Source organism: Cavenderia fasciculata (genome assembly GCF_000203815.1).
Source record: "Cavenderia fasciculata unplaced genomic scaffold Scf_Dfasci-G-o-80e12.f1-5, whole genome shotgun sequence".
NCBI classification, from domain to species: Eukaryota; Evosea; class Eumycetozoa; order Acytosteliales; family Cavenderiaceae; genus Cavenderia; species Cavenderia fasciculata.
Window position 1 is genome coordinate 2343774 of NW_004457735.1, and position 20934 is coordinate 2364707.

At 32.1% G+C, this 20934-nt stretch overlaps 9 protein-coding genes across 9 annotated transcripts; 5 read left to right on the forward strand and 4 right to left on the reverse strand.

The window, feature by feature from the left end:
* Positions 1 to 63: 63 nt before the first annotated feature.
* On the forward strand, positions 64 to 2098 carry DFA_05735 (uncharacterized protein; the record flags this gene model as incomplete). The annotated part of the gene is made up of 5 exons (XM_004361395.1): positions 64 to 410; positions 482 to 918; positions 988 to 1140; positions 1205 to 1601; positions 1699 to 2098. 5 exons carry the CDS (start codon positions 64 to 66, stop codon positions 2096 to 2098), a joined length of 1734 nt encoding a protein of 577 aa, XP_004361452.1.
* A 528-nt stretch (positions 2099 to 2626) lies between these two features.
* On the forward strand, positions 2627 to 3951 carry DFA_05736 (putative transmembrane protein; the record flags this gene model as incomplete). Its single annotated transcript, XM_004361396.1, has 2 exons — positions 2627 to 3312; positions 3399 to 3951. 2 exons carry the CDS (start codon positions 2627 to 2629, stop codon positions 3949 to 3951), a joined length of 1239 nt encoding a protein of 412 aa, XP_004361453.1.
* Positions 3952 to 4287: 336 nt separating this feature from the next.
* Positions 4288 to 5339, reverse strand: DFA_05737 (short-chain dehydrogenase/reductase family protein; the record flags this gene model as incomplete). Its single annotated transcript, XM_004361397.1, has 3 exons — positions 4288 to 4359; positions 4435 to 4952; positions 5057 to 5339. 3 exons carry the CDS (start codon positions 5337 to 5339, stop codon positions 4288 to 4290), a joined length of 873 nt encoding a protein of 290 aa, XP_004361454.1.
* Positions 5340 to 5851: 512 nt separating this feature from the next.
* On the forward strand, positions 5852 to 6826 carry ranbp1 (Ran binding protein 1 domain-containing protein; the record flags this gene model as incomplete). The annotated part of the gene is made up of 3 exons (XM_004361398.1): positions 5852 to 6269; positions 6450 to 6584; positions 6672 to 6826. The coding sequence occupies 3 exons, from the start codon at positions 5852 to 5854 to the stop codon at positions 6824 to 6826; spliced, it is 708 nt and encodes a 235-aa protein (XP_004361455.1).
* A 401-nt stretch (positions 6827 to 7227) lies between these two features.
* Positions 7228 to 11804, forward strand: DFA_05739 (pleckstrin domain-containing protein; the record flags this gene model as incomplete). Its single annotated transcript, XM_004361399.1, has 7 exons — positions 7228 to 8225; positions 8306 to 8506; positions 8583 to 8866; positions 8967 to 9318; positions 9716 to 10874; positions 10960 to 11027; positions 11117 to 11804. 7 exons carry the CDS (start codon positions 7228 to 7230, stop codon positions 11802 to 11804), a joined length of 3750 nt encoding a protein of 1249 aa, XP_004361456.1.
* A 185-nt stretch (positions 11805 to 11989) lies between these two features.
* Positions 11990 to 12838, reverse strand: DFA_05740 (uncharacterized protein; the record flags this gene model as incomplete). Its single annotated transcript, XM_004361400.1, has 3 exons — positions 11990 to 12263; positions 12348 to 12452; positions 12534 to 12838. The coding sequence occupies 3 exons, from the start codon at positions 12836 to 12838 to the stop codon at positions 11990 to 11992; spliced, it is 684 nt and encodes a 227-aa protein (XP_004361457.1).
* A 147-nt stretch (positions 12839 to 12985) lies between these two features.
* DFA_05741 (uncharacterized protein) lies at positions 12986 to 16677 on the reverse strand (the record flags this gene model as incomplete). Its single annotated transcript, XM_004361401.1, has 5 exons — positions 12986 to 13270; positions 13337 to 14202; positions 14317 to 14349; positions 14423 to 14509; positions 16623 to 16677. The coding sequence occupies 5 exons, from the start codon at positions 16675 to 16677 to the stop codon at positions 12986 to 12988; spliced, it is 1326 nt and encodes a 441-aa protein (XP_004361458.1).
* A 446-nt stretch (positions 16678 to 17123) lies between these two features.
* Positions 17124 to 18230, forward strand: bzpL (putative basic-leucine zipper transcription factor; the record flags this gene model as incomplete). Its single annotated transcript, XM_004361402.1, has 2 exons — positions 17124 to 17219; positions 17286 to 18230. The coding sequence occupies 2 exons, from the start codon at positions 17124 to 17126 to the stop codon at positions 18228 to 18230; spliced, it is 1041 nt and encodes a 346-aa protein (XP_004361459.1).
* Positions 18231 to 18596: 366 nt separating this feature from the next.
* Positions 18597 to 20726, reverse strand: pdkB (putative protein serine/threonine kinase; the record flags this gene model as incomplete). The annotated part of the gene is made up of 5 exons (XM_004361403.1): positions 18597 to 18695; positions 18803 to 19622; positions 19713 to 20037; positions 20119 to 20299; positions 20373 to 20726. 5 exons carry the CDS (start codon positions 20724 to 20726, stop codon positions 18597 to 18599), a joined length of 1779 nt encoding a protein of 592 aa, XP_004361460.1.
* Positions 20727 to 20934: the final 208 nt, after the last annotated feature.

A 20934-nucleotide genomic window follows, 5' to 3' on the forward strand; every position in this document is an offset into this window, starting at 1 on the left:
ATAAAGATAGATATTAGATAGGATAGAGAGAGCTGGAAAAGGTTTAGCAGAGAGAAACGACATATGGTACAACAAAGATTAACACTTTCAATACTACTGTTGCTAGTAGTAGTAACGACGATCATCTGTTCTGTCTTTATGTTTGACATTGTCGATGCAACAACAAGTTATCAAGATTTTGAAGGCAGTATTACATTCCAAGACGATATTATTGATGATGATGATGATTCCTCATTTCAAGATTATGATGGTGATTCCTTATCACCATTTTCGTCATCATCATCTATATTCGATGACAGCGATGATACAAATGGATCGTCTGGTGGTGGCAATACATACAATTGTAATGTAGATTCTACCATTCCAAGTAATTGTACTAGTTTTGTTAAAGATTCAAATATTAAAACAGAGTATGTAAAACATAACAAGATAAAGAGATCGTTCATATAACATTAATTAATCATTCTTGATCGTTCTTTAGTGCATTGATTAATTGTACATATATCTCTGATTGTATAGCAGTTGTACAAAATATGTCATTGACCAAAACCGATACACTTAATATCAATTTGGCTGACCCACTTTACAATGGATCTGGCAATTGTAACCTATATTTTGATACACCGGCACAGATCTTTATCTCACCGATGGGAACACCTGTGATTGTCGATTGTATAGGTCAGGCATCATTTATTACACACGCTCGTGCCAATCTTGTACTGAGCAATGTTTACATCAAGAATGCATATTCGTCTTGCGTCACCATTCAACAGAATCCAACCAGTTTCACTGTGTTTGTTTACAACTCGGTCTTTGAAAATTGTACATCACCCGGAAATGGTGGAGGTATCCAAGCAAGTTATCCAAATTCAATCATTGTTCATGATTCAACTTTTTCAAATAATCATGCTATTCAAGGTATGTTGTTGGAAATATTAATAGTATATATAGTAATTATAATGATTTAATTATTTATTTATTTTTTAGGAGGAGCAATTTCAGGATTTACAGTATTTCTTTATAATTCAATGTTTGTTGGAAACTCTGCTACCAAAGGAGGAGCTGTTTATACAGATTCAACAATGACATCTGCTTTTATTAGATCTGAAAATTGTACTTTTAAATCTAATAATGCTCATTGTAAGTGGCGACAATAGTATACTCTAGTCAAAATCTAACAAATTATCATTTTTTTACTATTTAGTGGGAGGAGCAGCATTTGTTTATGATTTAAAATCAATCAATTCTATTTATTCAAATAATTTTGCACAGATGGGAGGTGCAGTCTTTACACAATCGATCGATACTACTCAATCGAGATTCCTTCAAAACTCTGCAGTGAATGGAGGTGCTATTGCACTTGCCGGTTCACCGTCGAAAAACTCAATCTCTCTCTCTTTTATCTATAACAACACTGCTCTAGAAGATGGAGGTGCAATGTATATAATTTCTCCAACAGCACCGGGCAATCTCAATTTACAACACTCGAAAATATTCAATAACCAAGCCAGCGGATGTGGTGGTGCTGTATACTTTAATCAAACTAACTCTAGTTATCTACTTGGTGGATTCTTTAGTGATAATTATTCTCCTGATAATGAGTAAGCAAATATATATATATATATAGATAGTCAAAACTAAAAAAAAAAATGATTCATAACATATTAATATTAATCTATTATTTTATTATAATTTTAGGGAAATTGCATGTGATGATTCAAGTCAACCATATAATTGTAATCCATGTCAAGCTAATCAATGTGAAGATTGTTTACAAATGGCAGGAGCTATCTGTATTACACAAGATTTTACATCCTATTGTTATATTGCCACGGAATCTTGTATTTTTGGAAATTGTAGTATTGGAAACAGCTCCAATGTCTCGTGTGACTGCTCGAGCGGATACCAAGGAGACACTTGTGCCACTCCCATCACTCCACCTCCTCATCATGGTGGAGGACACAACTCTGCCTTGGCATTTGAAATCTCAATGCCAATCGTTTTTGGATCACTTGTTATTTTATTCCTAATAGTCATTTTCATTATGATTAAAAAGAGAAATAATGAAAATAGTTATCAACCTTTGGTTAATAGTTAAAATAATCAATAATCAATAGATAATACCAAATTTAATTTAATTAAACTCCCCACTATCCCCCTCGATAATAATAATAATAATTCCCCAAATATATTAATAATAATAATAATAATTTTAACTCCCAACCATATTCTTCTTACTTTTAAAATAAATAAATCATATTTTTTTTTATGTAAACGCATTTGATCTTCTTTTTGTTTGTTGCTTGTAATATTGATCAAGATATTAATAGCGGATGAAAAAATATCATTATTTTATTCTTTCGATTTTCCCGTTCTCTCGAACGAGTACCCTCTTTAAAAATACTTTTATCCCGTATTTGCATGACCCTCAAACCCGAACAGACATCATTCGTTCATTCGTTCATCATTAAAGTACTTTATTTGTATTTGTTATTTGTTTAAATCCCGAATTCGAATGTAATACTACTACATCACTTACACACTCACCACTCACCTTTCATTGTCATAATCAACACAACACATTATACATTATAAAACTTTAGTAATAGTACTATAATACAAGAGAATGGGAACTACAGTAAAGAGATATTTAAAGGAAAACTTTGTAGATAGCTTCAAGTTGGTAGATAGAAGATTAATCAAGAAAAAGATCAATGGATTGTTATTGGGACAATTCATTTCATTGTTGATTGCAGGAACTGCTATTTTCAGTCAGCTGTTGGTCATCAAATATGGTGTTAATATGCCTACGGCACAGAGTTTGCTCAACTATATCTTGTTGATGTTTTACTCGATCGTTTTGATACGTCGTGGCACTTTTTGGAAAACGATAAAGACCAAGTCACTCATGATGATCCCATTGGCATTTATCGATGTCGAAGCTAATTATGTGGTTGTTAAAGCATACCAATATGGTAGTATCACATCTATCATGCTCTTGGATTGTTTCACTATCCCTGTCGTCGTAGTATTGTCACGTATCTTTTTAAAGACACGTTACACACTTGTCCATCTGCTCGCCGTCACACTCTCTATTGTTGGTATGGTCGTCTTGTTTGTATCCGATCTTGTACAAGGTGAGGATGCCGGTGGCGGAACCAACCCACTTCTCGGTGACTTCCTCTGTCTCATCTCTTCCACGCTTTACGCCATCTCCAACGTCGGTCAAGAATTCACTGTCAAAAAATATGATCGTATCACCTATCTTGCATTGATTGGTATCTATGGTTCAATCATCTCTGGTGTTCAATTGTTTGTATCCAAAAAAATATAAATTAATCATTAATAATTAATAATATTATTATTTATTAACTTTTCTTTTTTTTTTTTCTTTTTAGAGCAATATTTGAAAGAAATGAATTAGCAACGATGGATTGGAATAGTGGAGCAACTGGATATATGGTTGGATTTGCATTATGTTTGTTTATAATGTACTCGGCTACACCATTTATGATGGAGATTGCTGGTGCCACGCTGATGAATCTTTCACTTTTGACATCTGATATCTTTGGTATTGTGGCTGCCATCCTTTTGTTTGACAGACAATTATCGTGGTTATACTTTTTGTCGTTTGTCATTATTGTAAGTGCACTGGCCATCTACAATCTTTCACAACCGCATATTAAATCTTCCGAGATTAAAAACCTCATGGACGATGCCAACAAGGCCGGAGACATCCAAATCAACGAATCACAAGACGGTGCCAATACCGATCACATCAAAGACTCTATTATTATCAACAACGACCAAGAACAAAATGTCACACAATCACCATCTACCTCTGATCTTCTTACTCTTCAAAATTCTTCAACTTCTTTAATTCATCAAACATCCGATCTATCATCATCTCAACCTCAACAACAACAAGATGATGATAATATTCCAGTTTAATTATGTATATATTTTTCCATTCCATCCTCTCTCTCTTTTTTGTTCAAATATATTTAAATATCATTATTTAAATATATATATCCTTAAAATTAAAACATGTTTGCCTCTATCTCTACAAGTGCCAGGCAAACAATTCACATACACAAAATAGTATAGTATATCGCTATCTATATTGTTGTTGTTGTTGTGATTAATCACCACTCTAAAATCTATTATTATTATTATTATTATTATTATTATCATTATCTTTATCTTTTTATTATTATTCTTCCTATAATGTCTTATTTGATTTATGTTACAATTGTATGTACATTAGATTAGATTAAGATAATTGATTTACTCGGCAGTAACATAAGCAGCACATAGACCACCATCAACCAAGAAATCAGTACCAGTTACATATGATGACTAACGTTTAGAGGAAATGAAATTTGGTTAATACATGACTATCTCTATCTGTTTTGTTTTGTTTTGTTTTCATACATCATCACTAGCAAGGAAAAGAGCACCTTTGGCAATTTCAGAAGCTTGACCGAATCTACCCATTGGCAAATGAACGAGACGTCTATTTCTCTTTTCCGGGGTGTTTAAGAATTTGTCGAGTAATTCGGTTCTGAGTGGACCTGGACACAAGGCATTGACTCTGATGTTTTGTTTGGCATGGATGATGGCCAACTCTCTGGTCATGGCCAAGACACCACCCTTGCTGGCAGTGTAGGCAATTTGTGGAGTGGCAGCACCCATCAAGGCAACAAAACTGGCAGTGTTGATGATACTACCTCCACCGTTTCTCAATAGTGCTGGAATACCAAACTTGCAGCCAAGGAATACACCCTTGAGATTGACGTTCATTGTCTTTTCCCATACCTCTTCAGTAGTACTAATAGCATCGTCATCCTCTGAAATCATAATACCTGCATTATTAAAAAGGATATCTAATTTGCCAAAGTTTTTCTCTGCTACATCAATCATTTCTTTTACTTGATTTGCTTTGCTTACATCTAGATATATAAATAAATTAAAACAATAAACAAATAAATAAAAAAGAGTTAGTAATCTTACTGTAAAAGATTAAATAAATAGTTCTATTTTTGATATCTCTTACCAGCAGTAAAAAAGTAAGCATTTCCACCATTATCTTTGATTTGAGTGACGATACTCTTTCCCTTTGCAGCGTCGATATCTACAACCAATACCTTTGCACCTTCCTTTGCAAACAAGAGTGATGTCTCCTTGCCAACACCATCACCGCCACCCGTCACAATAGCTACCTTTCCATTGAGTCTTCCACTTCCTCCAACTGGTGTTGATTTAACAGTAGTGGTTGTGGAAAATGATCTAATAATATATTGTTGTGTAGATGGTTTAGATAAGATTGATTTTAACATTATTTGTATCTCTTTGTATGTATGTGTATGTGTGATAAATATGATGATGTTCAAAATAAAAACATCCAGGGCAAAAAGCTTGAAACAGGTAGATTAAAAATTTAATTAGGCAATAGAATGGGTCAAGAAGAAGGATTTTACATAAAATCAGTGAGCTCTTTGTCACGCCATTGATGTTCAATTTGAGATAGCCGAGGTTTAATAATAATCTGATGATAATCGGGTAATAAAAATAAATATATATAGTAAACTCTCACTATTTAAATTTAAAAAATTAATTTAATAACATTTAATGATCGACAGTTAAAATAGTTAATTATATGATCAGACAAGACAGAATATTCATCAATGGAAGTTCATTTTCAAATTTTTTTTAAATTTTCTTAATTTTTTTTTTTGGGGTCGACGATTTTTTTTTTTTTTTTCTTGCGCAGAAGAAAGAGAGAGACCTACAATAACTGTTAAGTCATTTCAAAGCTTCTCTAAATAGAAGAACAAGTTTAAATAAGTAAATGTCAGAAGTACCACCAACTACCACCACCGAGGAAAAGAAGGAAGCTACCCCCATTTTCGGTAGCTCTTTGACTAGCAACTCTTCCTTTGGTAGCATCGTTGCCAACAACCTTACCAATCCTTCCACACCCTCAACCACTGAAGGAGGAGAAGAGGAACACGCTCCAGATCACGAACCAAACGTCGAATTCACACCAAAATTGAACTTGCAAGTAGTCGAAGTCAAGACCAACGAAGAAGAGGAAGACATTCTCTTTGAAATTAGAGCCAAATTGTACAGATTCGTCACCGATCCACAACCACAATGGAACGAAAGAGGTGTTGGTATCGTCAAGTTCTTGAAGCATCAAACTACCAATAAGATTAGAATCTCAATGAGAAGAGAAAAGATCCTCAAAGTTTGTTTAAATCATTACAGTAGGTAGTCACAAATATAGAATATACAGACAAAAGAGAGAGAGAGAACCTATCTCCCTCATATGGTTATGTGGATGTGTTCATCATTGAACACAAAACGTGATGGTTGTCACATGTGCTACACCTCAGAGAGAACCTTTTTTATCATTATATATATATTAACCATTATTATTATTTTAGTTTCACCATTCTTTAAGTTGGAACCAAACGCTGATAGATCATGGGTTTGGAAGTGTCCAAAGGATTACTCTGACACTGATGAGCATCCCGAAGGAACTGAAGAATTATTTGCCATTCGTTTCAATACTCCAGAAGGTAAGTCGACATTACTTTTGATTGAACCAACCAACCAATCAATTGGATTATTTTATTAATCAATCGTTTTTATTTATTTATTTTTAGCCGCACAATCATTCAAGACTGTATTCGAACAATCTCAAAAGGATATGGCTGAATTAGCAGCTGGAAATAAAGTAGAAAAGAAAGAAGAAGAGGAAAAGAAGGAGGAAGAAAAGAAAGAAGAAAAGAAGGAAGAAGAGGAAAAGAAGGAAAACTAAACTAAACTTTAAAATTACACAATACGAATAATAGTAATATAATAATAATTTACTGTTCCTTTTTTTCTTAACAAACAAAAAAGGAGATAACAGGAATATATAAATATTATTAATAATAATAATAATAATAATAATAAATAAAAAAATAGTCAACTTTCTTTTTTTGTACAATACTTTTTGATCTTAAAACATTGATTTGGTATTAAATAAAAAGTCGACTTGAGTGTCAGTAGTTTTTTTTTCATTATTAAAACGCGTTCCTCCTTTTAGTGTTTTCATTCATTTTCCTTTTTAACATATCATTAATCATATCATTTATATATCTATATATCTCAATCATTTATAATATTCAATAAGTAGATAGATAGATAGGAGGATATATATATTTATATATACAAAACATGTTTAACAGACTATTAAAGAGTTCTTGTACTGGTAATACAGCAAAGATATTACTTGCAAGACAATCACAACAACAACTAAAGTTTAGATCATACTCTACTAAAGGTGGTGATAAAAATAACAACAATGAAGATATTGTAGAGGCAACTGACAACAACAGCAACGACAATAGTGACAATGTCTTTGATAGTAATATCGATGAAAACCAACAAAAGATCAATCAAATATTAAAGGATCTCGATCAACGTGAAAGTAAAATAGAATTGGATGCTGCTGCTGCTGCTGCTGCTACCTCTGAAGAGATACCACCTGATCAAACTATCATAGATGAACCAATTACAACCACAACGACCACAACGACTACAACTACAACAACAAATGGTAAAAAGAATTCTAGATTAAACTCTGATGAAGGAAATGTATCGTCATCATCATCATCATCAAACAATCAAACACAAACACAAAGTAAATCATTTGAAAACATTGTATTCAAGATGAAGTCACCAGAGGTAAGACCAAGATACTCGATTACTGATGAATTGATGGGTGATGACAAGTTGACACCCAAGGAGATTGTCAGCGAGTTGGACAAGTATATCATTGGACAAGCCGAGGCAAAGCGAGCCGTATCGATTGCATTGCGTAATAGATGGCGTAGAAAACGTCTTGATGCATCGATCAAGCAAGACGTCTTTCCAAAGAATATTTTGATGATTGGTCCAACCGGTGTTGGCAAGACAGAGATTGCTAGAAGACTGGCCAACATTGTCAATGCCCCATTCATCAAGGTCGAGGCTACAAAATACACAGAGGTTGGTTTCCATGGCCCAGATGTCGACTCTATCATTAGAGATCTCATCGAAGTGTCAATACACAACATCAAACAAAAGATTGCAAACCTTCACAAGGAAACTATCGACATGGAAATTGAAAAGGAAATTATCTCTTCTCTTGTTGGTCCTGATTTTTTAAATAGATCCTATGAAGATTTAGTAAAGTAAGTAAATGAAAAAGAAAAGATTAAAAAGAATGAGAAATTGGATATTAATCTATTTATTTATTTTATTTATTTTATAGACTTTATAGAGAAAAGGCATTAGAAAATATTCAAATTGAATTGGATGTACCATCTTCAACTGATACAAAGTTACAATTGGATGATGAGAACTTAATTCCATTTGCAGTATCAAAATTATTTAATGTTCAAGTTGATAAATCAAATCAAATTAAAAAGAGAATAGTAACTGTATCAGAAGCAAGAACTATTTTAGAAAAAATGTAACATTACATACAAACATACATTAATATATTAAATATACATAATATTAATATCTCTTTTTTTTTTTTATTTTAGACAAAAAGAAAAACTAATTGTTCAACAAGATGTTACAAAATTGGCAATTCAATCAGCTGAACAAAATGGAATTGTTTTCCTTGATGAAATCGATAAGATTTGTACACCAAAGGAAAATACGCATAGAGGAGGTGATGCCAGTACCGATGGTGTCCAAAGAGATCTTTTGCCAATCATTGAAGGTTGTAATGTAAATACAAAGTATGGTATGATTGATACCTCTAGAATTCTTTTCATTGCCTCTGGTGCTTTCCATTCAAGCAAACCTTCAGATTTAATTAGTGGTAAGTGAGAGAAAACAAACAAAACAAAATAATATTATTATATGTTTGTAAATATATACTTAAGATTTTATCTTTATTTTTCTTTTCATTTCTATTCTAGAATTACAAGGTCGTTTACCAATTAGAGTAGAATTAAAACCATTGGATCAAAATGATTTTTACCGTATTTTGACTGAACCAAAGAATAACCAAATCGAACAACAAAAGGCATTATTACAAACAGAAGACATTACTCTAGAGTTTACAATCGATTCACTCAGGGAGGTTTCAAGAATAGCATTTGATGCAAATGCACAAGTACAGAATATTGGTGCCAGAAGACTGCATGGTATCATTGAAAAGATTGTCGAAGAGTACAGTTTCAATTGCGATGATCACAAGGGCAAGACTGTTACCATCACTGAAGACAGTGTCAAGAAACATCTCAGTCAATTATTATTCAAGACTGATTTGTCTAAATATATCATCTAAACCCCCCTCTTCTTTGACAAATATAATCAATAAATCATTCGATATGATAATGATCCTTTATCTAAATTACCATATATATATTTTGGAGACCAACCAATCCTACAATGAAAAAAATGCCCAAATGATTTTACATCGCGGAAGGACGACCCATTTTCTTTTAAAAAAAAACATATTCTCATAATTATCATTCAATCGCCAACTCCCTTTTTTGATCAAACAAAAGCCATAACCCTCATCACAACACGAACAATAATTGTTGTTTCACACACTCACACAATTTATTATTATCATTATTTATTTATATCTTTAGTTTTTTGATTAAACTGTTAGATTAATTATTTTATAAAGATAAAGATAGAGTTGGTTTGTATTTAAAAGTAGTAATATAGAGAATCTCTCAATGGATATCAGTAATATACAAAACCTTGTAGTAAAGAATAAAGAGACAACATTAGTGATAACGATTTCGTGTTTTATGGCTGGTTATACAAGCACTGTAATCTATTCGGTTTTATTCCTTTTATCGGTAGTTGCCTATGTCTCTTTGACAAATCGAGGTAACAGTAACGATGTTGATCAACAACAAGAAGGAGAACAAAAGAAAAAGAACCCAATTGTAGTAAAAAAGTCAACAAGTGCAGTCACTGTTGAAAAGAAGATTGCATCACCAGTTAAAGTTCTTCCTCAAACTCCTCCACCAAAACAACAACAACAACAAGTCAACTCAGCACCTTCAACACCTACTCCACCACCACCTATTCCACCAAGACCAAAGAATGAATCATCATCATCATCGACATCATCGACACCCAATGGAACACCAACCAAACAAAATGTAGTTGGTGGACAATTATCTAATAGTTTTGGATCGCCTGCCTCTTCACCATCAGTCAATCCATCACCACTTGCTAGAAAGAATACAACCCAATCTGATTTATCTTACACTCCACCATCATCACCGTCGCCATCATCGTCTGTTGGTTATGGTAGTAAATCAGCTCCATCATCACCTGCAACTGGAACAACAGGATATGGATCTCCATCTGGATCATCATCATCAGCATCAAACACTCCAACTTTAAAAAAGATTTCTATAAACAAGGATAACAACATTGACACTACTTCTAATAATAAGGAAAATGATAAAAAGGATAAAAAGGTTGGAATGTCAACATTGAGAGGATTGATTGGAGGTGTAGTTGGAAAAAAGACATCATCATCGACTCCATCGAGTCCATCACTTACACCAGAGGAAAAGGAAAAGAATGATACAAAACGTAAACAAATTTCAGAGGAAATTCTTTCAACCGAGAGAGCCTATGTTGGGAAACTAAAGATCATCTCTGAAGTATTCTACATTCCATTGAAAACTGCTGCCACTGCCAACCCTCATCCACCACTCTCACTCGATCAAGTTCATACCGTTTTTTCTGAAATCCTTACCATTTACAATTACAACTCCCATTTCCTAACAGCTCTAGAAGATAAAATGAAATCTTCTTCAAATTTATTAATTGGTGATACATTTATTGAAATTGTAAGAGATAAGAGAGAGAAGAGAAAACAACAACAAACAAACAAAAAATATTAATTTTTTCATTTATTTTTATAACTTTTTTTAGACTGCATACCTTAAAACTTATACTGTATATATTAATAATTATTCAAAGGCTGTTGCAACTTTGGAAAAGTAAATATTAATAATATAAATAATATAATAATTATTATTATTTAAAGTTTGGTTTATTAATTTTTTGTTTATTTTTTCTTTTTTTGTAGAGCAAGAAAGAATCAAAACTTTGATTTATTATTACAAAAGTTTACACATGAAACACCTGCATGTGATGGATTAGATTTAACGTCGTTGTTGATTATGCCAGTACAAAGAATTCCAAGATATATTTTATTGTTGCAAGAATTGCTAAAAGTGACAGACAAGAAGGAAAAAGAATACGCATCTCTCAACACTGCATTGACCAAGATGAAAGAGTTGGCAAGTGATATGAACGAAAATAGAAGACAAGCCGAATTATTAAACAGCATGTACGATTTACAAAATAGACTCGATGGTTTCAAGGGCGATTTTATCGTTCCAGCCAGAAAGTTGTTGATGGAAGGAGATTTTCAAGAAAAGGTATTTAGTACCACCTCCAACTCTGCCGTTACCACCTCTTCTCGTCGTTATATTCTATGCTCTGACATTTTACTTAGAACCAAGGTAAAAGGAAAGAAACTCATTGTCAAAGAGGTTGTCGATGTGTCTGGTATTCAATTCAAGGATCTTGCCGGAGAACCACTCGCCATCCACCCTCAAGATTCAAATGAAATATATGCCCTCAAAGCAATCTCTCCCGATGAATCATCAAACAACCTTGAAGATAAATGGAAAGAAGCAATCATTCATCAACAAAAAGTACTAAAAGATAATGAACATCAAAGAAGACAATCAATTGGTAAAACCAATTAAACCCACAAAATCTATATATATAGGACTAGTATTTATCTTTTTTGATATGTTATGTTGTATTATTAATAAATAATTAATTATTTAAAAAACTCTGATGATAACTTGATTTCATTCAATTTATTATATTAACTATTATTATTATTATATTTACAATTTGGTTGGGATATCCCCATTCTATTCTATCTCTATTCTAATAAACTCCATAAATGATTAACATTTTCAAAATGAGAATTTGAATCATAATCGAGTTGGAAATGAACCATTTTCTCTTTATCTGGTTTTGAAATGATTCCACTTATTATATTTGAATTATTATTATTATTATTATTATTATTGTTACTATTATCTTTCATTTCAATATCATCATCTTTTTGACTATCATCATTTGATTCTTTTCCAGTACTATTTGAAATATTCCATTTAATCAAACTTATACATAAATAAAGTGTAAATAATTCCCTAAATTTTAATTAATTAATTAAATTGATTAATAAAATAAATCATTTCTACCAAACAAATGTGTGTATATGGTTTAAAATTTACCTTTTATAAGGTATTAATTGATTCTTTTGTTTCTCTAATTGTATCTCTTTTTCACGTAGTTGTTGTATATCTTGTTTTGTTAATGCCAATGATTTTTTCATTTCTCTATATAATCAATCAATCAATCAATCAATATAATGTTAGTATATATATTTTATAAAGTACTTTATAATCTAGGAAACAAACATTATATCATGCTCCAATTTATCGATATTAATTTGAATTGATCTTTTTTGTTCTTGATAGTGATTCAATTTTTTAGTATGTACTTCATCAGAGTCTTCTCGTTTCATCTCTTTTTCAAAGCCTATTAATCGCTGTGTCATATCTTTGACTACTATATCCAACTGACTTTGTTGTGCATTGAACAAAGCTGTAATGTCATTGTGCATTGATTGTGCAGTCGTTACATTTGGAATCTCTAAATTGTTTAGAAATGATGTCTTTACTTCATCAACAACTAATAATAAATCTTCTGTATCTACTTCCATATTGAAATTGTATCTATCTATATCGATATCTTTCAAAAGTATGAGATGTTTAATGATACAACACTAAACGAATGAATGAAAGATACAAAAGTTAATTAAAAAAAAAAGGAGGGAAATTTTTTGAATTTCACAACCAAGGTTATTTATTTATTTAGTAATTGCCATTACCATTGACATTGAAGTTGATAAATCAATGATTTCACCACTATTACTATTATTTAAAATTGATTTAATATTTGGTAATAAAACTGGATGATCAAATGAACATCTCTTTTCATGTGTTAATTGATAATCAAAATTTGATCCCCAACCATAGAATTCATCACCGTCATATGCAATTACGTATTTATGTTTTGCCCAAAATCTCTTGATTCCTTTAACCTCTTTAATATGATTAAATATACCATTTTTATATTCTTTTCCAACTCCAAGCTAAAATAATAATAAATTAATTATTATCATTCATTTGACTCTATATTTTTTATTCCTTTTACTTACTTGACCTTGATCATTTGAACCAAATGAATACATTGTACCTGAACTAGTTAGAATATAATTTGAGAAACTTGCACATTGAATTTGAATGATGGTTGCATTGGATGCTAGATCGTCTGGTGTGTAAAATAGATTCTTGTCAAGTTCCATTATTCTACTATAACTTCCTTTAGAGACCATTCCTTCTTCGATTGGATGACATTGAGATTCTTGATTTCTACCCCATACAAACAATCTATTGTCACGGGACAATGCCATCGAATGAGAAAAGCCACAACTAATATCGATAATGGGTGATTGACTTAGAAGAGGATTATCGATTCGAGTAGGAACACGTTCATTGAATTCATTGTCATGTCCCAACTCGTTGAATACCGATGATCCAAATGAATAGACGTCTCCACTGTCAGTAAGAGCCAATGTAAAGGTTGATCCACACTCTATCTTGATTGTACCAATCTCTTTCAACATTGTATTGTTGTATGGTTCAAATTGAAGACGACGGTAGACCGGCGATCCAATCTGTCCACTATTGCCAATACCCCAAAGAAATGTAGTTCCATCGTCAAAGATACATGCATTGTGGTAGGTTCCCGATGACAGATGGCGAATCTTTCTCCCCTTTACCGTATCATCGCGACTAAATGCATCACATTTCAATCTTTCAATCTCTTCCAACACTGGTTGTTTACCATTGCCAACGATCAATTGTGCCGATCCATTATCTCCAACACCATAAAACTCTATTGGTTCCGATCTTGCAAACAATGAATAGGTAGTACCACAACTAACCCGATCAACATTACAATTGTCTAATTTCTCTATTCTCTTTGGTTGAATGATTTGTGTTGTATCTATTCCATGACCAACTAAATAGTAGAAATGATTAAAGAAGGAGGAGAGAAGAGGAGAGGAGAGGAGGAAGAAGAGTGTTGGTTGTTTTATAAATCATTTTACAAGTCTCTAGTAAACTTTAAACTTACGTTTTCCCTTTGTTCCTGATCCCCAACTATACACTATTAAAGAAAGATGATAAGTATATATATATAATCAGCTGGCTCTAGACTGTTCACATGGTACAATACATACCCTTTGTACTATAATATCTAAAGTGATTTGTCATCATCATCGTCGTAGTCATATGACTACTACTACTATAGACACCACCACCACTAACTATCAATCTATTCAACATGGTTCATTGATCTAATATATCTAATCTATATTCATTCATTGCACAAACAAGAACTTCATCTGCCAACCACCAACACAAATTATTTAATTTTCTTTTGTTTTTTTTTTGATCGTCATACAACCCATCAAAAAGGAGCTCCTTGTCTCATGAAACGTTTCGTTCTCTGGTCAACAACAGAGTCGATTTCGATCGTCGTCGTCGGTTTGTTGAAATTGAAATTGAACAACACACGAAATTGAATCAACAAATATGATAAATTTTATAATAAAATTTGTTGGTGCACGGAAAAAGGGTAGATAGTATTACGAGTTGAAGAGATAATTTAAAATTTTATAGGCAAGAATCGGCAAATTAATTAATTTTTTAACGTGTGCTCATAAATTTTAGCATCTGCGCCTCGGAGAACCTCGAAAACCAATTGTCTACTCGAGAACAACGTTCGTTTTTTTCCAGGGCAGAGAAGGGAAGTGGGGTGGCGGTTGGCGATGGTAGCCAAAAAAAAAAATATAAAAAACAAAAGTTTTGGAGGACCCTTCCCTTCTCTCAATATTTATGATTTTTATCAGCCTCCCACCCGAGTGCAACCAGGCGCAGTAACAAGTAGGGCTGTGATGACGATTTTGCCTTCGTCATTTGATTCATGTGACAACAAACTAGAGTATTATCAATTTTTTTAGGTCATTGTCATCGTTATTTCCCAATTGGATTCAAGTCATTAGGTGTCATTAATAATAATAATTATTAAGAAAGAGACAAAAAAGAGAGACACAGAGAAAAGAAAGAAACAGAGACAAGACAGATAAAATTAAAAGTAATCTACCCCTCCCTCACCATCATCACCATCATCATCATTGCAAATAATAAGTAGGTCAAAAAATTTAATCTTTAACCGCTTAGTTAGATTGCAACTCACATCTCCAGATCTCCCCTACTTGGATAATAATAATAAATTTATTGTTCTTTTTGTCTCGAGACACCTCATCATCGTCATCATCCATCAATCCCTCCTTGTTTGCAAAGAAAGATAAAATTTTTGAGGGGTGTCGTGACGTGTAAGCAACAACACCAGAAAACAAAGTCATCACGCAAATCGAAGCAGAACTTATCCAACCCCAACTCGAAAGTTACACTTTAATTTTTATACTGTATCCTAGATCTAGGTCATACTTACAAGGATCGCCAACCTTCATCATCATCGTCACCACCAAGTCCACACACAACACACAGTTTCATTCCTCTTCTTCTTTGATTGTAAGTTTAATTAATTTTTGTTTATATATTAACTATCTATCATCTACCATTATCTCTCACATCATAATAACATTCAATAAGAAGAATCAGCTAAACACAATTCAAAAGAATAGTCATTGTATTTTAAAAAAAAGCTTTTCGAGCTCCTATCGAGATAATTAAACTTTAATCGTCATAGTGAAAAGATTCGCATCCCCTCATCACCATCATCATTTTTTTTGTACACACACGAATGTGGAGAGATGAAGTGATCTTATTGTTTGTTTGTCGCCATACACCCACATGATTTGTTTTGTTTTTAAGATCAAAACTTCGGGAAGCCCCTTACCCTTGCACAATTGTGTGAAAGCCTTTTTCCCTTACCAATTCCACTCCGACACTTTGTGCTTTTTCTCTTTGCTTATGAGCATTTTTTACGTCATACAATATCCGTCAAATAATCTGAGATATTCGGACTTGGGAATTTTATTTGTGTTAAATTCTCTCTTACACGTGTTAAAAGCCCAAGTCCCAGGAAAAGAAGCCGCACCGCATCACCTCCACCCAACAAGGTTTCTTTTTTTTTTAAATCAATCGCCTTTGTCCATTCTCATAATAATAATAATAAGTAATAAGTAATAAGTAAAAAGTTATTTATTTATTTATTAAAAAGGATACAAAATGTAAATAATAATAATAATAATAATAACATAAGTGTGCACAGATAGAAAGAGAGTGTGTAATACTCTAGATACACATCCAATAATATTAGCAATGATGTGTCAACCATCATACCCAACCCTACCCATCACACAACATGGGCTCATGTTTAATTTGTCAAAAGAGTGTGTGGTGATTTCTAACCAGACATTTTACTAAGTTTTGGGAAATCAAATTGGGTGGTGGTGAGATTACTCATATTTTTGGTGGTCCTTCCTTGTTTTGATAAACATGCCACCCCCAATAATAACTGACGTCAGTGGAGATCATGATCGACGTGTATCACCCCCCCCACTCTAAACAACATTGTTATTGTTGTTGTTGATGATGATGATGCAGTCAATATTGATCATAATATTTGTTATTCTTCTTGTTGTTGATGATGATAAAGGATGATGACGATTTATGATAAATCATCATTGTTATTGTGTCAACGCGCATCAAAGAAAGAAAGAAACCATCAACATCTGTTACTTGCTTGTTCAACCAAACCATCAATTAATTAATCAATTAATTTGAAACCTCTCCTCCTCACCCCATCCATCCATCCATTCCATTCCATTCCAATCCACATCAGTTCAGTTGTTGTACAATTTAATATTAATTCTTTTTTTTTTTTTTTTTTTCTAAAAAAGTTAAATAATCATGTATAGTCCAGAATTATCCCAACCTCTATCACCTGGTTCACAATCTGATTTCGATGTACTTTCTCCATTGTCAAGTGATGGCATGGAATTTAATGTAAGTTTTCTCTTTTTTAGTTTTTTTTTTTTTTTCCAAACTAACAAATATATACATCAACAATAGATCGGAACCAATAGTGGAGACAAAACTAAAAAGAGACAAGTTAGATTGTTAAAGAATCGGCAATCGGCAGCCTTGTCCAGAACAAGAAAGAAAGAATACATCCAAAACTTGGAAGGAAGAGCACAAGAATTACAAATTTCAACCAATGACCTAAAGAATAACATCACTGGTTTGAGCGCCGACAACCAATATTCACTTCTTCGCCTTGAACTTTTACAAAAACAACTTCAATCAGTTGTCAATGATAACAAGGTTCTTCGATCCAAATTAAATGTTGATGATATTAGTAATAATAATAATAATGATATGGATACAACAATGATGGTTGAGAATAATAATAATAATAATAATAATAATAATAATAATAATAATAATACAAATAATAATAATAATAATAATATTCACAAGAGTCATCATATATCATTAAGAGTACCATCATCATTAATTCGTGAAAATGAAATTATTATTGGCATGAACAAGATGATGAACAAACCACCATCCATTTCATCAATGGATACCGAATCCAATAACAATAATAATAATAATAATAATAATAATAACTGTAATATTTCAACAACTCCAACAAACCCAACTTTAACCAATCTTTTATCACAACCACAATCACCATTCCTCAGTGTATCAAATCCAAATGTCAATTCTCAACCATCCTATTTATCTCGTGCTAGAGCAGCTTCGTATCATCCAACCAATGAAATCTACAAGCCATCTTCCATCAACCAACAACCAACAATTTCCAACATTACCAATTTATCAGAGCAATCCAACAACAATAATAATAATAATAATACTTTTTCGCCTGTATTGCCCTCACTCCACCAACTTACCAAGGCAATTACTCCAACCTTGGGATCATCACCACCAGCCAGAAAGAATCTATTGGGATATTACCATTTCAACCAACAACAACAACAATCACAACAATAATGATCGTCGTCATACCAAACTTTATTTTTATATTTATATAAAATGTATCTATCATAAACCAAGTAGGTTTAAATTTATTCATTTTTAAAACAAATTGTAATTGTTTTTTTCCAAAAATTGTTAACTATATCCAAATAAATAATAATAATTCTCCATCTCACCTCACCATCCTCACCTCATCATCACCATCCTCCCCTTTACTCATTTTGAATTTTAATAATTCAACAATCTATTTATATCAAATCACAACATTATCACCATCCATCCATCCATCCATCCATCATATCATACACACAAAACTTTAAAACTTGTCATTCTCTCTCTATATACAAAATATACTTGTGTTTTTATATTATTAATATTTTTTTATGAAAGAGAACCAAGTAATTTTAAATTATTAATTAAATCAACCCATCGTTTCGAATCTTGTGTAACTGTATCATTAAAATGTCTTGTTCTTCCTCTCTTGAAATAGGAGATGAGGCGGTTTTATGAAAAAAAGAAATACAAATAAAATGAATAATTATAAAAAATATCAACCTTTTTCTCCTTTTCTTTACTTTTGTACATACAGAAGTAATAGTAAAATGTTTGTTTGATTTAATAGATGCTAAAAGTGTAAGATCTACATGTATTTCACCTTTGATTATCATTTTGGAAGAGTCTACCCAAAAGATTCTAGGACTATCTGTAATGATAAGATGTCTTTGTTTTGAGATGAGACCAGTCTTTTTTACTATTGGTGTCATGCCAAGGATAATTTCGTCGTTTGGTAATAACAGTTTGTTCCAAACCAAAGTTGATTGTTCTTGTAATAGTTGGATCATTTTAGGTTTACCTTGTAACAATAGTTCGGTTGGTGTAATGTATATAGTTGGTTGATATGATTTTGGTAATTCACTTGTTTTGTTATTTGATGATTGTTGTGGTGGAGATGATATTAATGGTAGAGGTGATAATGGACTACTCGTAGTAACATTTGGTCCTCGAGACATTGGACTTTGTTGTACAGAACTAGTAGTGGTTGATCTTTCCCTCTGTAGAATAGATGATATCGCTGTACCACTACCACCACCACTTGGTTGTTGAGTTGGTAACAGTTCTTGTTGTTGCTGTTGTTGATTTGTCTGTCCTTGTACTAGTTTTAGTTGATTGATGATATTTGGTGAACCTACAGATTTTGATCTTTGACGATCTTCTTGAGGTGAGATTGGTTCAAATACGGTGACTTGAGGTGGAGTTTGATCATTGAGTGATTGCCATACTACTCCTTTAAAGAATGGGTGTGCTTTAATTTCATTAAATGAAGGTCTGTCATTTGGATCAAGACAAAGTATCCTATCGACCAAAGACCTGGCAACACCGTCAAATGATTCGGGAAACGTCAACTCTCTTTTTATGATCAATTGAAAGGTCTGGTATTCGTTGAATCCTTTGAATGGTAGTTTTCCACAAATCAACTGGTACAACAAACATCCATACGACCAAATATCTGCACTTTTGCCAGCCATCTTTTCAACCAATAACTCTGGACATACATATTCTGCCGTTCCACAAAATGATCCTGATCTTTCATTGTGGATGACCTTGGCAGTTCCAAAGTCACTCAATTTGGTATGCATCGACTTTGACAATAGTATATTTTCAGGTTTGATATCTCTATGACATATACCTCGACTATGTAGATACTCTATAGTCAATAATATCTCTGCAGAGTAGAATCTAACTACATCCAATTGAAAACAATTTCCACTCCTTTTTAATAAATCCAATAAATCTCCATTTGGACAATATTCAATTATAAAATCTAAGAATAAATAAATAAAAAAAGAATAGAATTAATAATAATAATATTAAATGATTTTTATGGTATGTTTAAAATACATACACAAATTACTTTCATCTTGAAAAGTATAGAAAAGTTTTATAATATTTGGATGATCTAGTGAATCTAGAATTGTCTTTTCGCTATTGACATATTTTGATTTCTTTTCCTTTAGTATTAATTGTTTATTCAATATCTTGGCTGCATAAAGATATCCAGTACTATTTTCAATAACCAATTTTACCTTTGTAAAAAAAAAGTATAAATTAATAAAGTATTATTTATTTTTCATTCTATAAATATAATACTATCTATACCTTTCCATAAGAACCTTTACCAATAGTTCTTATAAAGTTGAAATCTTCTTTATTCTTTTTATTACTACTGAGTTGTTGCTTTGATTGTTGATTCAAATGATGTTCGATCATTTCCTCAGAATTGAAATCCTTTTCTTTGATTAATGTTACTTTGGTTGTTGTAGTCGTTGTCGTTGTCGAATCTTCTAGGTTGTCTATTATGGTTTTACTATCTACATTATTGATTGATGATTTATCTTTGATGGATAACTTGTCCATCAACTTTTGGTCAATCTCTTCTTCTTCTTCTCCTCCTCCCTCTTCTGCAATACAAGTATTTGTCTTTGTAGTATTATCAGAGGAAGAATTTATCATTATTTATTATTCTATATATATATATATATAATATTTAAAATGAGTTTCATTCATTCAAGAAGAACTAGAAGACTTTTTCTCTCAACCCCAACACCAACACACCTTCCCCATTTCAAGAGTGTGTCCAATACCAATAATTAAATTTAATTTAATCTTAATCTATCATCTAAAAATTTAAATCATTAGGTTATATATTTATAATTTATAT